Source organism: Chaetura pelagica, unplaced genomic scaffold (genome assembly GCF_000747805.2).
Source record: "Chaetura pelagica isolate M959 unplaced genomic scaffold, ChaPel_1.0 scaffold14, whole genome shotgun sequence".
NCBI classification, from domain to species: Eukaryota; Metazoa; Chordata; class Aves; order Apodiformes; family Apodidae; genus Chaetura; species Chaetura pelagica.
Genome location: NW_009953067.1, coordinates 132,626 through 150,280, shown reverse-complemented (window position 1 = coordinate 150,280; position 17,655 = coordinate 132,626). Strand labels below are relative to the sequence as shown.

At 41.5% G+C, this 17,655-nt stretch overlaps 1 protein-coding gene across 3 annotated transcripts in view; it reads right to left on the bottom strand.

Moving 5' to 3' along the window:
• The window catches only part of DAAM2 (dishevelled associated activator of morphogenesis 2), a 123,970-nt gene that overhangs the window by 12,763 nt on the left and 93,552 nt on the right, over nucleotides 1–17,655 (bottom strand). For all 3 annotated transcript variants that reach the window (XM_009996801.1, XM_009996802.1, XM_009996803.1), the window contains 6 exons: nucleotides 8,733–8,817; nucleotides 7,272–7,378; nucleotides 6,487–6,575; nucleotides 5,541–5,709; nucleotides 4,074–4,181; nucleotides 2,522–2,582 (listed from right to left, as the gene is read on the bottom strand). In XM_009996801.1, the coding sequence (XP_009995103.1) occupies nucleotides 2,522–2,582; nucleotides 4,074–4,181; nucleotides 5,541–5,709; nucleotides 6,487–6,575; nucleotides 7,272–7,378; nucleotides 8,733–8,817 (619 nt within the window). The remainder of the gene's footprint in view (nucleotides 1–2,521; nucleotides 2,583–4,073; nucleotides 4,182–5,540; nucleotides 5,710–6,486; nucleotides 6,576–7,271; nucleotides 7,379–8,732; nucleotides 8,818–17,655) is intronic.

The window sequence follows — 17,655 nt, the reverse complement described above, 5'->3', positions numbered from 1 at the left end:
CTTTGTACCTTCTAGAAATGGTCGATGGTCTAGTAGTAGTCTACTATGTCATAACAGCACAACAGCAGAAGCTAGCATTGCCCCTAGTGGGCTGGGCTGCTGGCTCTCTAGAGAGATGAAATGATTCAGCTGTGGCAGTGGTTTTTAAGCAGTGGTCATGATCTCCTTGTTATGTGAAAAAAGGACTCTGCTGAGAGAATTCAGTTCCTGGTTTGGGGAAGACTAAGAACTGGGAGCATCCGACACAAAAGCAATAGCTGCATTCATGTCTTGACAAAAGAATAGGTCTCATTTTTAAAAAGAAGCTGATAGTCCAGGAAGGCAAAGGGTTAGTAGTACCTTTAAGAACATCTGACTGTGAAACTATTTTTAGCTTTCTACTCTTAAGGGGCCTTGAAGAAACTTCTCAGTCACTGGAGCCAAGGCTGTGGTGAGAACACACTGGACTCAAATCAAGAATCACACCTTCCCCTCCTCCTCCTTCCACCTGACAGTGATCTTCTATTGTTGCTATAGTGCTGCTTTTTACACACCAGAAAACCACGAATTGAGCAAGCAGACTGGGAGGTGCTGGCAGCCCCAGATGAAAAATACCTGGTGGGCAGGAAGACCGAGGGTGGAAGATTGTGACTGAATGGGATGGAGAGGTTGCCCATGGAACCCATATATGGGAAAGAGAAAAATTGGCTGAAAAGGCAAAAGGACAAATAGATCACAGAAAGCAACACTGAAGTAGGCACTCACATTTCAATGGGGGGAACTGTCTGTCCCAGCCAAAACTGGGCCTCTGTTTCATGAACTCCACATCAGCCTTCCCTTTACAGGTGCTTTTAATACCCAAAAACTGTGCTCCATGTATGCAGCAATATCTCTTCCTATTGCTGCGTTCTCCCTTACCTCAACAATCCAGAAATAAAGTTTGGAAAGTTTGTTTTTTTCACTGGAGGATTGCTGGTTAATTACAGCCATACAGCCTGGGGGTTACTGACAGGATGAAGATCCCTTCCTCTACGCCCAGAGCCAAACCAGGCTCAGGCCAAGTGGAAGGAAAATGAAGTCATCACTCTGTCTCACAGTAGATGACATGGACTGGGTCGTGTAAGTTCCCAGTAGACAGGTAATCATTGCACAGAAACCATGAGGTATGATTCCCACCAACTGATCCCTTTGCCAGCAGTCTCAGGGCACAATACTCCCCATCTGGAATGCTACACTAGCATTAAACTGATATGAGTTGAAAAAAGAAGTGGAATATCTTGAAGACAGAGAGACACTGAAGTGTGGCTAATAAAACCCTGTTTGAAAGGACAAAGAACAGCTACAAATGGCAAGGAGGACCTTCCTGAGTTCCAAAGACTGCCTTGTCTCTCAGCTCTACCCTTGCCTTACTATATCCAACAGGCAAGAGATGAGAGCACCCGAACATATTATTTTACAACTACACTTACAGAAAGAGAGAATAAAGTTCTTAGGGACAAAATATGTTTATCTGTGCAGATGATGGGACACATTAAGGGGCAAAGACTAAGAGAGTGACATTAGCCTTTAATCTTTTACTTATTCAGCTGCTGTGCAAACACTAACTTGACGTTCCTCACATCAGCCCTTGTGAGAGGTAGGTATTTATAGCTGCCATTTCACAAGAGGGGGAAAACGAATGGGGTTGTTCAAAGACACACACATATGTTAATGGAATAAGCAAGATGCAAATACGATAGTTCCTACCTCCTGCTGCCAAACATGATGTCCTGCCCTGTGCTCTCCTGCCTCAGGAAGGCTGGAATCCTTCCCCAGGAACAAAACCAACACATCAACTAAAGAAGACTTCCAGATAGGGGAACCACAGCTGACACATGAAGTTGTGACTCCAGGGAGGATTTAGACCCATCCCTCATCTTTAACTCTTATAATTCAGTACACACAACTGCATCAATCCACCACCTGTACTGTTTGTTCTCTGTTGAGATGGAAGGCTCTGCACCACCTAAGTGCAAACTGAACAGAGGTAACCTAAGTACAGCTTAGAAGGCTTTCATTAATTGCAGGGAAAAATGCTATTGTTGCTTTGCTTGCCAGCTCAGCTCCCTCATCTTTAACTAGTCTGTCTTTTCCTTCACCTTCCCAACGAGTGCTTAGAATAGGGTAGGGTTGCATTTAAAAGTCCACTGTTTATTGCTACTCCAAGAGCTATGTGAAACACTTGTTCAGCAGCCAGCCAGTCCTCAATAAGAAAGAGAAATAATTATATTTTTTCTTCAGTGCATGCCATTTATCAAACTGTCCTTTTGCTTTCCAGGCGGAGATCAAACAAGCTTTTCATTAGACTTAAGTCTGCTAAGATCATCAGCATGAGCTCCACATGAGAAGCTTTTATTTGTGTTTTCCTGGTTAATTAATTCTGGAATGGAATGGGAAGGAATGGAAAAAGAAAATCCACTTTCTCTTATCATAAAATATATAGTGCCCTGATTCTGAGCAAGATATTTTAAGGGTGGTTCTTTAGAAACCTTCAGATACTTACAGCTTCAACAGCTTTCAATCCAGTCTTTATGTTGTTGACTTCCTTCTCCAGCTCTACCAGGCTGCACAGGAGACAGACACAGAGCAGATAAAACAAAAAGAGCAGTGTTATACAGGAGTACAGGAACTGTGCAGCAGAACAGGCCATGGGACCATCAAGTCTGGTATCCAGCCTCTGGCATCAGCCATGCCAGATAATTAGAAATGAGGGGTGGAGGGTCTATTAATGCCCTGTGCTGCTTTTTGTATGAGATGTAAGATGAGGCAGACCCTTCTCGCCTGTGATCACAATGAAGATCAGGATTTTCCTGGAAAAAAGAGGGGGTTGCCCTCAGAACATCCGTCTTGTGAGCTGAGCCTGACCCTCCAGCAAGGAGTGTGTGTCACAAGGCCAGCTTGCAATAATTGCCTGACACATAAGCAAGGACCCCAGCTCCAGCACATTACTCTGGGCTCAGGTTATCTCTACATCTGATTCTCGAACCACTTCACTACTAAATCCCATTAACACTACATTTACATGTGATTTTTGTCTTCCTCACAGTCCAAACATTGTTTTTTCTATCTACCTTTCTACCATCTGGTAGTCCTTCCAAAGGTAGTCCTTACATTGTAACTGAGCATATAACCCTACTGCTCATGTTAATACATGTTTCCCTAGACACAGGTGTTGTGCTGAAATTCTGCTCATCATATACAAACTAGATTTTTTGTCTAGGACTTGTATGAAAAAATGAATTTTCATTTCCAGGTAACTAGTTAGTATCTATTCAGGTGCCAACAGGCATCTCCTCTGAATATTTGGTGAATAGTAGTTTACACCTCAAAACCACCACTAAAGCCTTAATAGATGCCTTTAAAGTGTGAACCCACTTTTATTTTTTACTTGTCTTTCATTAGCTGGAGTAGTTCTCTATACAAAGAATTGTAGCTGGGCAAATAATAAGCAAAGGTATTTTTTATCAGTGCTTTGGAAAGAAAAAAATGGTAGTACATGAGGGAATGGCTTGTGTATTCATTTTCCACAAACACCTACAGAAATAAAAAAACCCCAAAACCCAAAACCAAAACACTGATATTTCTGTAGGAAAATATGATACTTTCCATATTTCTGTGCAAGAATGATTTGTGCCAAAGTTTGGGTTATCTTCCCGAAAAGGCCTTACAAAATTCTTTTTGCCTAATTAACTTGGCTTTAGAAACAAACCTTAAATTATCCTGAAAAAATAGCATGTGACTTAGATGAACAAGCATAAAATATGGTGAGTGAATTACAAAAAAGAACCAGTCCAGTTACAGTGTCTGATTCAGAAATAAAGTAGATACAGGCGTATCTGAGTAAAGCTGTCAATTTAGTTATCTGCAATCATCTTTAGACCAAAATTCTCTGTTGTTGTACATTTGCATAACATCAAGGATGTGGAGCAAAGGCATTTCAGCTGAAAGGGTGGCCATGAGCTTAGAAGACAGCAATGAAAATACTAATTATCATTACGTTTTCAGAAATGATGGGGAACTCCAGCTTTGGGAACAAGGAAGAGCACTGGACTTACTTGACTTTTGCTGCTTCTGGAAGATGCTGCAACTCAGACTGAATATCTAGGATATCTGGATAATTCTTTTCAAAGATCATAATTAAGTAGTGCAACAGTGTAATGTTCCTAAAAACAAATAAATAATGAAGATGGTGGTGAGAAGGAAAATGATGATGAGAGCATTGTGACAATTCAGTCAAAAATATTTGGGTAGGACGTGCTTAAATGAAGAAAGCAAACAATATATCAACAGTTAGTAGCTCTGTTTTTGAGATAAAAGTATCACAGACTGAAACGAATTAGCCCTTCATAAACCATCCTTCCTAAAAGCTCAAGCAATATCTTGATTTATTCTGGAAGCACCAGTATGCTTCCATCCATCTATGCAGATGGTGTGACAGAAAATTGTGTAATACAATATACTATTTGTCCTTAGATACTTCAGAGAATAAACAACTAATCGTACTAAAGTAATAGTAACTCGTAAGTGAGAATAAGTTGTTGTCAGAGGTAATGAGGAAAAAAACCTAAGAAGTAACTCAGAAGAGGAAAAGGTTCTTGAAGATAGAAGAAGCTGCAAAGGAGACTCCTATAGTAATGATCCAGTTATACTTACAAAGAGTGCTCAGGCTCACTACTACAAAAGCAATGACAGCTCAAGTAGGAGTTGATAGAGATGAGATGTATGAGAGATGCAGGAGAGAGTTTAAGAAAATATGTAAACTAAACGATGAATTTTGCATCAGTGAATTTTGCATGTAGATAGAACAGCTAGCCATAACAGCTATTTGAGGTGCATGTTAAGTGGTTAATTGACAAGCAAGACAGCAGATGACCACTGCTTCACACAGACTAGAGCCTGGGAGCTGGGAATTAGTGAGAGAACAGAAACTGCACCGGACATTTAATATATGGAAGTTCCATAGGAAGTTCCACCTTCCCAAAAGCTGCTCTTTTCCTTAACTGCTCTCAGTATAACCAGACTCAGTCTCTCTGAGCTATGTCTTGTGGTTCCATTACTGGTGTAGGTAGAGAGCCAGATTATGACAGTCCTGCATCAGAAACATATGCCATCTTTCACAGGAGACATAAAACTGTGGTCAGAGTTTTTCATGTTTTCTTTTTTGCAAAATCATGGTAATAAAACTTTGGTAAAGGGCAAATTCCATAGAAAGCCTCCTCCCCTCCAAACGTATTTCAGTTATTTGTGAAATACTACATTTTGTCATCTTTGTATAGTGTTGCAGAAACAGAATCCAACAACAGATGTGCATTATCCAAAGAAACAGTAGAATTTGAGTGCTGTGTTAATAGCTGGTATTAACAGCTGAAGGATCTTTAAGAGTGAAAAACATTACTTAAATGCCAAATAAGACATTATTCTAAACGGTCTACAGAGCTAAAACTAAACAAAATCCACTTTCATGAATATGATAAAAGATGCAGCAGCAGAGTAATCAAGTCATTTACAGCCTTCTAGCCTACCTGTCTATGCTGGACTTGGTGTCTGCAATTTTATTCAGGCTGGAGACTTTGAAGCCATATGCACTTCCCCTTTGTCCCTTGTTCATATAATTCCCAAAGGCCAGAACCACCTCGAGGAGTTGCCTCAAACGTTTGCTTCGGATAAGTTCTCTGGATGCCAGAAGAATGGCTTGAAAGGAGAAAAAAATAAAATTAACAGGTTATTGCATAGGGGATGTTTATAGCATGCTTGGGCCCATAATTTGAAGTACCTTAAAATGCCACCCTTTCTATTGCCTAGCAAATGTTGTAAGACAGTCTGTGTGTGTACTGTATTTTCTGCGCTCACATGCCCAGAACCAGGACAACTGAAAGGAAGAAGCACTACATCTAGCCTGCAGGATGCTCCTCTGAACCCAGAAGCAAGGCTGTTCTCCTGGACTTTACACTATAAAAACACTGCCAGTGAGAACGAGGGCAAGGCCTGAGCTCCTCTGAAAATGCAGAGTGGAATACAAGCACCTCTTCTCTTTGACAACCATGGATGTGGCTCAGAAGCCATACATCCTCCCTCCTTTTAAGTTACACATTCCCAGAATACAACAGTCCTGAGGCATCTATCCTAACCATGCCATGGACAGGGATGGTGCAAGGACTGGGGGATGAAAAGGGAAGGCTGACCTGCATAGAAAGGCCACAAAAGCTTTTGGCAGCTCAGCAGAGCCTGGTAGCACACTGTCATATCTGCCAGGTCATATTTACAGTGTAACAATCATGATACTGCCTTTATTAAGTCAAAGGGTGCAAGAAGAGCATCAGATAAAATTAATTTCTTAGCACATGACCTCCCTTGGATTCGCTGGCTATACAACCTCAGCACACATGTAACAGCATCTCCCTTGAAGACAAGCCTCTCTTGACCTTCCCTGCCTCATCACTCAGCTCTTGGCAAAAGCTCTAATCATACCTTCCACTTTTGGCTTTGCTTCTGCCAGCCTCTCTGGAAACTTCTTCTTAAAGAATAATGCTTGCAGCCGCTGCTGGTAGTGGTCAATCCTGCATGAAGGGAAGAGGAAAGCCAACACTTGAAATGTATTTTGAAGCTCAAACCAAGTATTCTGCCTCCATAATCTAATGGCTGGATGTCGAGTCCCACAAGGCCTATGCATAGGATTACTGACATAGTTCAAACACCTAACATTGCATAATCAGCCTTGTTATAAAATGGAGGACCTCAAGGCATGTTTTGATCACCATTGAAAAGGAGCTGGAAGAACTCCTATTACTCTCCAAATATGAGAGTCACAGGAGATGCCAGCTGCGTCTTAATTAGCAGAACAAGATGTTAATCCTCATTGGGGTGTGGCAAAGTTGGAACAAGAAAGGTCAGAGGATGAGGAGATGTGATAGCTGAATGAAAAAAGAGATCTATATAAAATCCTGACCTCTGGCTATACTACGTATGATAGGTGGATCTCAATTCCTTTTTGTGTGAACAAGTTTAGGCAGAGGAAGTAGATTTCTCCTTGTCATCAAGGGACTGGTTCTTACATAACAGCATGCAGAGTGCTTACAATCAATAAAATGTTTGTGTTGTGAATAGAAACATTTGTAACATTTGTCAGCTTCTGGCAAACACAGGGTATAAGGTTGGCCCACAATCTCTTGCACATTCTCCTTCCGTGCCAGATGATCCATTTTCAATAACAGTTACAGCTGCTTGCAAGAAGCCCCATAATATATCCAACAGACCTGCTCATTTCAAAGAGGAAACGATCTGCCCGGGCCATGCGTTCAATTTCATGTTTATGCTCCTCCAACAGGTCCGTATCACTCTTCTCAGGAACAAACTTCAGCAGCTAGAGTGGCAGACACAAACCAAACACTGAGATGAGAGATCCAGGGAGAAGGAGAGAGGGACAGAGAGACACAAACAAACCCTGATGGAGAAAGAGAGGGGCCTCAGATTTCTCTGCTACCACGAGGAAGCATTATGTTGACTCAGCCATGTGACTATAACTTCCAAAAAGTGCAGCTGTGGCTACAAAACTGACCTTTTTTAAACCTTTGCTTGCTGTTCTGTCTTTATCCCTCACTGACCTCATTAGATGAATTTTTAATTCTATGGGGAATTTCCCATTTCTCAACCCTAAAGGCCAAGTGCTACTGCAACTTACCCAAGGGGAAGTACAGAAAGAACTTTGATTCCCACAGCATTACTTTTAGCTTAGATTGGTGCAAATGAGAGCAGGATGTGTCCCACTCAGTGTTAAGTATCCATCGTGCCTATCCTAGGGTGCACACAAAGCCTCATCTATCTCTCTCCTGGATCTGCCCTGCTCTGCTGAAACAATAAACAATAACCAAGCAACTGGATGTATGTTTGACACTGGCTGCCATTCATATGCTGACCTTAAAAGCTCATGCTTTGACAGATTTTTGACATATCTGGTAGTAGTTGTGCTTTAGTGTGGTTATAAATATTTCCATGCACACAGGCTCAGCACACACCCACAGAAACTCCTCACAAGGCATATCAAGCTCTTTACTTGTTACCACTTTTTGATATTTTATCCCAGTCCTCAATAACACAGTATTCAAAGGTGTAGAGCATCAGAAGCTTGTGGTGACTTATAGAGCAGCTGTGAGCATTCAGATAACATGACATGTAGGCTATAAATTTCCAAAAAGAAAAAGCTTTTTTTGTACATGATTAAATACTGTGACTGCACACAAAGAAGGAATCACATTTGTCAGGCAGCTCAGAATTAAAACACTTTTTGAACCCCTAAGAAACTATTATTTGCATCTTTTGTCAAAGCACCATCTTTCACTCTATAAATGGGGGAAACTGGGAAATGGTGGTTTAATTGTTGGGTTTTTTCTCACAAGCTACGCAGTGAACCAACTGCAGGGGACAGAGGTCCTTGAATCCCTTTCTAACATTCTAGTTATCATGTATATTTTGCATAAATAAGATAAACTTGTTATGAAATCAACCCGATACAAACAGTTACATAAGGGAGCTATATTTGACAACACTGGGAAAAACACTTTTCTTATTCTCTCATATGCAGCTCCACTCTCATGATAGGGCCAAGTTCAGACCTGCAGACAGACCAACAAAGCCAGTACATATACACACTTGCTTTAGGTGGAAAAAGGCAGTAATGGACTTAAGAATAAAACATACCTGACTGTAATCTTTCTCACCTGCTCAAGCATATCTTTTGCTAGGTCTTCCTGTTCATCCATCTTCAAGATTGCTTGTCTGATTTCTTCATTAGACAGCTTCAGCCTTTCAACAGTATCAACATCGTATCATTAGTGCAAAGCTTAAGTGACTCTAACAATTCATAAAGTAGGAAGCCTGAAAAGCTGCACTAAAAAGGCACAAAAGAACCATAGAAGCTTCACTATGAAGCTACTATTCTAGAGTGTTCGGTAAGATAAACGAATCAGTTCCAAAGGCAGAGATTTTCTGTATCAGCTAATCAAACACTTCTCAAAAATTAGATGGTGATTAAGAACAATCAGGTACTCATAGCTCAAAAGTGCTTCCAGCTTCCCTCCCTTATCAGGTTCTTTTGCTATAGCAAATCCCCACAAACCTATGTGACTTTTAAGTGACAGTGAGCCCATGCAACAGCCCAGCTTGCAAATCTTAAAGGATCTCCCAGAGTAACAAGTAATGGGACTGATCTTTCCCTTCTCAGAGAGAAAGGGTTTCTTGTAAGAAGATTGGTTGTGCTTGGTAAGTTCACTTTGTCAGCAGTCACAGCTGAAGAAGGACTTGACAGCATCTACATATCCATGTCTCATATCAAATACAAATCAAGCTCTGAAATCAGGAGCTCATTAATATTTTCTGAGGTATGAAAATTACACTCTCCTTCCTTCCTATTCCTGTCCATCTGCATGCAATGCGTACAGGTCATCTGGCACAACAAAACACAGAAACAATAAAAAAACTCCTCAAGGTCTCTACTTGAAATCCAGGGCAGACCAGAAGGAGTAAAAATTTGTGATTATTGGGAGCTGGCTTGATGGATTACATGAAATTAACTTGGTGGTTCTCAGTGCAGATGCCAACAAACAAATGCACAAGTGATAAATTCTACCCTACCACCCCCACCCCACGACACCTTCATCAGTCATTTCAGGAAAGCAGGGGAAGACCAAATGAACCATAAAGGAAGGCTATTCACAAAAGAAATCTCAAATTTGGGACTCGAACAGGAAAGTGTGAAAAGAAATATTTGAGGAGTGAAGTCTCCAGGCTCCATGAAATTTTTTCAATCAATATAATTAATTAACAGCAGAAAGAGAAAACGCAAATGTAAATCAGGGACAGGCTGATGCATGAGACAGAATGTTTTTGTCTTCAGTACTAAGAAATTCCATGTTAAAATGTCACATTGCTTTTGCCATTTGGATAGAATCATATTTTTGGAGCTAGGTAAAAGCAAGTTTTATTTTTACAGACAGGAAATATTACTGATCTAAGACACTTCAAAAATTTTAGTATTTCCCAATATAACCAACATCTGGAAACTAAAATATGAATCAGCAGACATACAAAAGCTTTTCAATATTACACCTCTGAACTAATCGCTCTCACTCTGTATCTAGCTGGTCCTTGTGTCTGCTTTTGACAAGGAGGGCAAACTGATACCAGCTAAGAGAAGACTACTGAATTTCCAGAAATGACACTCATTTGGGCCACACTCGGATGACATAGAAGGTTTGGAAGTTTTACGATGAAAAGGCTGGAAACTTTTTACTTTAGGTCATCAGTTTGACTTGGGATCAAAACAACAAACCTCAATATATGGCGTTCTGCATAAAGCTCTGCAGTCTCAATTAGAAAATGGAAGGGTTTTTCTTTTGGCTTTAATAATAATAATGAATTGCAACGTTCATGATTGTGTGACCTTGAACTGATCAATCCTTGTGATCACATAAGGGTGGAGAAGCATTATACGCCAGTCTGGCCCTGGCTCCTAACAGAAACATATACACATGCCCAGACAATTTGGTGCCTACAGCTTTCAAAGTGCTACATTTTGTTAGTTATTTTTCCTTTAGAAGGCACTTTACATTTTCCAGAATTTGAAGTCTGCAGATTAGCTGTCTTGTGACACAGGTACATGGTCTGTCAGGAGGGATGCAATAAACCAACCCACAAACAGGAGAGTGTTTGGGGTTGGTGGTTTGTTTTGTCGCTGCTTTCTGAAGATAAAAAGAATGACAGCAAGTTTTGTGTTTTTTCCACACAAATAGCTCGAGCAATTACCACACTGACCATTCTATTATATAGTGCAAGTCCCATTGTATGTATTTGGGGATGTAGTAAACAGAGCCAAATAGACAGGTTTGAGGTACACCAATACAACAGGTATAGGACATGTTCTTGATGATTGTGCTGTTCTGTCCAGGGGCCTGAGGACTCCAGACTGCAAGCTCCTCTGTTTGCTGCCATTCATCAGCACTAAATACACTTGAAAACATCGTCTGTTCAAAACTAATTGAGAGCCCCAAGGACAGACAGATCTACAAGCACTTTGATTTCTCAGATGATTCTGTGCCCTGCCATCAGCCCAAAACCATCTGGCTTGAATGGTGTAGCCCACAGTAGAGTGAAGCAGAAAGCCTGCTCACCCCCTGCCAAAAAGCAGTCTCACTTAGTCACTTGCAGGCCTGTAAGAGGGTCATGGTACCTGCAGGTGTGCATCGTAGACTATTACCAATGTAATTACAAATACAGAAGAATTTAGGGCAAAATATTTCCAAAGTGGGCTTGTTCCTCTCCTCAGGCAGTATGCATTTCAAGAGCTCTAAGAATCAACTGCACAAAACAGGGATCTTCCCATCTAAAAACTGGCTGAGTAACTGGCCAAAAATTGTTAATAAAGTGATTCTCCTTGTATTTTCAAAACTCATGCCCAGCCATGCAGTAGATCTTAAAGATGGCCAGCAGTAATGTGAAACAGATGTGCTGCTTTTAAACAGAAACAGGTGAACTGATTAAAGAGGAACCTAAAGCAGATGCATAAAATCTTTCCATTTAGAGCTGAATAGAGGCATCCCTCAGAGCCTAAAGCTTATATAGGACAGACAACAAATTAAAGGGGAATTATGGCCTAAAAATTTACACTACAGAAATTCCAATATCTATTGGAAAGTCTGCCATGAGTTTCTGACAAGCTCTGCAGATCCAAGCACTCTTCCTCTAGCTGCTGGAGACAGCTCAATTCGAAGAGCGTATGATTCAATCTGTGTTGTCTGTGCCTTATGCTTCAGCAAATCATGGATCCTGACATTAGAACTCAGGACGGGAGTGTGACCAGAAGAAAACAGAGTGCCCCTTTCCTCAGCTGCAGAACATTCATTCATAACACAGATGTTGACTGGTTTTGTTCAACAGCAGCCTAACACCAGCCACACAAGGAAGGAAAAGGATCTTTACAGAGAGCACTCCCTCCTTCTTCCCTCACCCATACATCTGGTGGCAGCATATGGAAGTCCAACCGCCTGAGTCATCTTCAAGCAATGTTAAAGCTCAACAAGTACCAAATAACTTCTGATATGGTACTTAGCCTGCCTCCCTCTGTCCCCTCCGGCTTCATAAATACTCTCTATTGACTCTGCTGAGCAATTCATCACTGATCTCCCCAGGACACCTCGGCTGATTTAACACCAGCCTCACTTGCAGACTTCAAGTGGTTTATTGTTTCATCCTCTTGGAGAAAGCCGGCAGCCTGACTCTGAACATGCCTGGGAGACATGTTGCAGTTTTACACCAGCTTCCCTCACAGACATCCAGTGCTTGCTCATTTTCCTCCTTAAATATAGCCATTGATTTAACTCACAGGAACCTCCCCCCTACATTCCTCCCTCCCATGGATCAAAGCAGAATACTTGTCACTCATTAACCATCTCCCCCTCAGAGGAAAAACTGAGTTACTTCATGGGCTTTTTCCTTGGATCTTGCTTAGCTTTTGAGAAAGAAGCATGCTTGCCCACTGCCAGAGAATCCAGGGTTTTATTGCAGCTACATTAAGCTCCTGTACCACAGCCACTTCTCCTTTTATGTTGAAAAAGGGGACTAATTATCATGTATCAAAGCCTTTTGCTACTTCACAATGAACTGAGCCACAGTAGTAGCTGTGACAGTGAGAGATCCTGGCTGATATTTAGCTGCATCCTAAGACCAGTTTGTATAGCTCAACCAAATCTTAGCTTTCACTGACTGCAGACCCCTCCATTTCCACAACTTATTTCACACAAGCTACTAGTCAATTCACTTCCAAACTTTGTGGCTGGGACATAACCTTTCTTTAACTCCTGAGCTCTCCTAAGGCTCTGTACAAGTGCCAAGCTGCAAGCTGTTAAATAGCTACATTTTGGGAATACTCATTATCACTATCATATAAAGGCAAGAAAAGGAGATGTCTCCCTGCTCTCAGAAATAGCATTCAGGAGGCAGTCTCGTCTAACTGCACATTCACCCAGAAGACAGAAAGATGCAGCCACTTATTTCACATCCTCTTACCTCAGCTACCAAGTCATCAGTGAAGAAGACAGTGCCTTAACCTTTTGGAAACAATAGTTGGGATATTGTATCAGGTATATTTTACACCATTATATCAACATATTGGAAAAAATCCACCAGTACCTTTTCAGCACTTCACTGTGAAAGTGTTCTGCCAAGTGCATAAAGAACCAGACTTTTCCTCTTTCAGCAAAAGCTCATGAGTGACTTTGCATAAAAATACTCCTGATTTCCTACCAAGTAGGATCTGGGGGTAGCTGTCTTTTTAAGCCAAGCAGAGCAAAGCAAGGCCAAACTTGGGGATCTCCAATTATAGTGATATATAAATGAGGAAATGGTTCTTAGCTGTGATCTAAGGATGGCACTGACTGACATGCTTAGTTTAACCTTGGAATTTATCATACTCAGAACAACAGGCAAAACTATTTAACTTAAGAAGGAACCCAGGAGGCACTGTTGTCTACTGCTTTTCACACGGCACACTGAGGAACTGCTGAGCCCAATGAGCTGTTTCTGTATCAACATAGGATCTGTACCCCAAAATAACACACTGCTTGGAATCTCCCTTGAAACAAGGGTGAACACTACATTGTCACATGGCAGAGAGGTGCACAGGGACTGGAGCACAGCAGAGACACTGCACGGAACCTGACATGGCTGAATAACTTGTCCTGATCTGTCAGGGTTTAGAAGTACTGAGGAGGCACAGCTATGTAAGATAAATATTTGGTTTCTTTAGTATTCTGGTTGGAAATTCTGCAAAGTCAATATTCTTCTCCCTTATCGATAGACATTTGAACTGACAATCAAGAAAACCCCAAACATTTGGTAAAGCTGCATCCTAGTATCTATCTTTGAGAAAGAAGCATGCTTGCCCACTGCCAGAGAATCCAGGGTTTTATTGCAGCTACATTAAGCTCCTGTACCACAGCCACTTCTCCTTTTATGTTGAAAAAGGGGACTAATTATCATGTATCAAAGCCTTTTGCTACTTCACAATGAACTGAGCCACAGTAGTAGCTGTGACAGTGAGAGATCCTGGCTGATATTTAGCTGCATCCTAAGACCAGTTTGTATAGCTCAACCAAATCTTAGCTTTCACTGACTGCAGACCCCTCCATTTCCACAACTTATTTCACACAAGCTACTAGTCAATTCACTTCCAAACTTTGTGGCTGGGACATAACCTTTCTTTAACTCCTGAGCTCTCCTAAGGCTCTGTACAAGTGCCAAGCTGCAAGCTGTTAAATAGCTACATTTTGGGAATACTCATTATCACTATCATATAAAGGCAAGAAAAGGAGATGTCTCCCTGCTCTCAGAAATAGCATTCAGGAGGCAGTCTCGTCTAACTGCACATTCACCCAGAAGACAGAAAGATGCAGCCACTTATTTCACATCCTCTTACCTCAGCTACCAAGTCATCAGTGAAGAAGACAGTGCCTTAACCTTTTGGAAACAATAGTTGGGATATTGTATCAGGTATATTTTACACCATTATATCAACATATTGGAAAAAATCCACCAGTACCTTTTCAGCACTTCACTGTGAAAGTGTTCTGCCAAGTGCATAAAGAACCAGACTTTTCCTCTTTCAGCAAAAGCTCATGAGTGACTTTGCATAAAAATACTCCTGATTTCCTACCAAGTAGGATCTGGGGGTAGCTGTCTTTTTAAGCCAAGCAGAGCAAAGCAAGGCCAAACTTGGGGATCTCCAATTATAGTGATATATAAATGAGGAAATGGTTCTTAGCTGTGATCTAAGGATGGCACTGACTGACATGCTTAGTTTAACCTTGGAATTTATCATACTCAGAACAACAGGCAAAACTATTTAACTTAAGAAGGAACCCAGGAGGCACTGTTTGTTGTCTAGTGCTTTTCACACGGCACACTGAGGAACTGCTGAGCCCAATGAGCTGTTTCTGTATCAACATAGGATCTGTACCCCAAAATAACACACTGCTTGGAATCTCCTTTGAAACAAGGGTGAACACTACATTGTCACATGGCAGAGAGGTGCACAGGGACTGGAGCACAGCAGAGACACTGCACGGAACCTGACATGGCTGAATAACTTGTCCTGATCTGTCAGGGTTTAGAAGTACTGAGGAGGCACAGCTATGTAAGATAAATATTTGGTTTCTTTAGTATTCTGGTTGGAAATTCTGCAAAGTCAATATTCTTCTCCCTTATCGATAGACATTTGAACTGACAATCAAGAAAACCCCAAACATTTGGTAAAGCTGCATCCTAGTATCTATCTATTGTCATATTCACATTTAAAACTATTTTTGTGTAGTCACATTCTGCCTTCTGCTACTACTGGTTTTATTACATTGTGCTAGCCCTCCTACTGTTTCCAGCCTCTTCAGGGGGTTACTGCTGACTAGCTGGAGCACAGAAATAGCAAAAACATCTCAGAAGAGCACTGACATAATGGTTTTGCTGGAATGTACACCAAAAAGTTTCCTAGGTATGCATTCAGCCTTCTTCTGAGAGACATTTCTCATAGAACTGGACCTCTCCAGAGCATTTCACAGACCAAGACAGTAAGAATTACATGTCTTGGGCATGTTCTGTGAGGATGATTTAATGCTCTTCAAGAACATTTAAAGATATGGTACAACAAAAACACTAGAGCAATGAAAATACTACCCGTTACTTAAGCAATGCAGGCAGGGAGAAGTTGTATTGGTGAGGGAGGTCAGAGTAATTTCCAGCTGGTAGGTGAAAGCAGGGAAACACAGGGGTCTGGGACAACTCTTCCAGACCACACAAGTCTGACAGTAAATGTCCAGCCTGGTGGAAACTGAAGACATCAGGAAATTCATGAGGGATAGCAGTTTTCCATTGTGACAGAAATAACTGTATGTTGGAAACACCATTAAGAAAGCCAGATTTAAAACTAGTGGGTGCCTGAACTCACCACAGACAGATGGTTCCATGTTCTGGTTGAATTATGACCTAATGGAAATACTGTGAGATAAACTGATCTTGTGCCTCTTCAGACCGTTACAGTTGGCCTATGAGACAGAGATTCATTCTGGATCCATCAGGCTCCATTAAACAAGGACAATTATACCCTTCCACTGTAGGAAAATTGAAAGATGCAGCTATCAAGTAGTTGAAATAGAACACTTGTTTTATATGAAAACAGAGATGAGAATGGGGACGAAGGCTTACAAATCTGTTAACTATCAGCAACAATCGGCTAGCAATTTAATTTTCATCTCTTGTCAGTCTACCATGCTCCAGGTTCTCTGTGAAAGAAAGCAAGAGACCTCTATTTCTCACTCGAGCTAGGTTTTGGCTTGTTGGACCATATGAAATATGAGCTCTGCCTGACCCCTTCTAACACAGTGTTAGTAAAACAAAAACATTTGAGTAGTGGAGGGAAAGAAAACCCAACCCATGCAGCTATTTTACTTTAAAGGACACGACAGTTTAGTGTAAACAAAGGGGGAATAAACTACAGGGATATATGCACAGTAAGAGTCAATTGGAAACAGCTGTTGGCAGATCCTGTGGCAACCTGAAAGCTGGGGCTGCAGCTCAGGGCTGCACAAACTCTCTTTGTTTGTCACCAGTTTTAAATCCCCTCTCATTGCATGTGTGTGCACACCCACATGCACACATGTATAAGGTGCTCTGCAGGAGCAGCAAGGGCATGGCAGCAGCCAGGGACGATTTCGCTGGGAGTGTCTCTCATTCAGAGTTTAGCCTAAAGGAGGAAGAAGTAGGGTAATGAAAAAAAACTGCAAAGGGGTCATAAAAACCGTTCCATTATTGTCTGCAGCCAATCCTCCCAATTGCTGTCATTAATAATAGAACCATATAAGCACAAAAAGCAGGAAAAGGCCTGGATGTAGAAGTGCCATTTTAGTTCCCACAGATTTTTGCTTTTTTACTTGCCTTGAACAGGGAAACTTGGGGAAAAATAGCAATCCTGGGCCAAGCAAGATATTTCTGATATCCTGGGTGTAACACTATTGTTTACAAACATCATATGATCTAAGGCAGTGATAGGCCTGGTAACTGGTGTTTCCCATAATTCAGCACAGCTAAGTTAACAGGGCACAATGCAAACTGGCAGACTCCTTACCAACAGCAAGCTCAGTCTCCAAATCCCTATCATTGATGTTAGGCCTGCTAACAATAAGATCAGGATATTTGCTAGCAGTAAAGTTGGCAGTTACGAAACACTGCTTTTCACCTCTGGTTTGGGTCCAGACGAGCAAGCTGAGGTAGACTGGCTTCTGGCAAACTGGGAGTGAACCCTGTGTACCCTGAAGTGTACATGCATCATTGTTGATGCATCAAGGTTCATGCATCATTGCCACTTCACTGGAGGCAGCAGAAAGGAAGACAAACCCCTGGGACTGTCCTTTCTTTCCCTCACTGTTCTCTCACATTCCTCTCAGGTAAGAATGGGCCTGACTTGCATGGCAGAAGTGGTGAATGGTGAAGAACAGGTACTGCTGTCAGTCACACTGTGTTTGTTTTGGGGATAGAAAGTGTTTACAAACAATGTCTAGTATCAGACCAAGTCATGGACCACTTTCCTGGACCCTCCTCAGC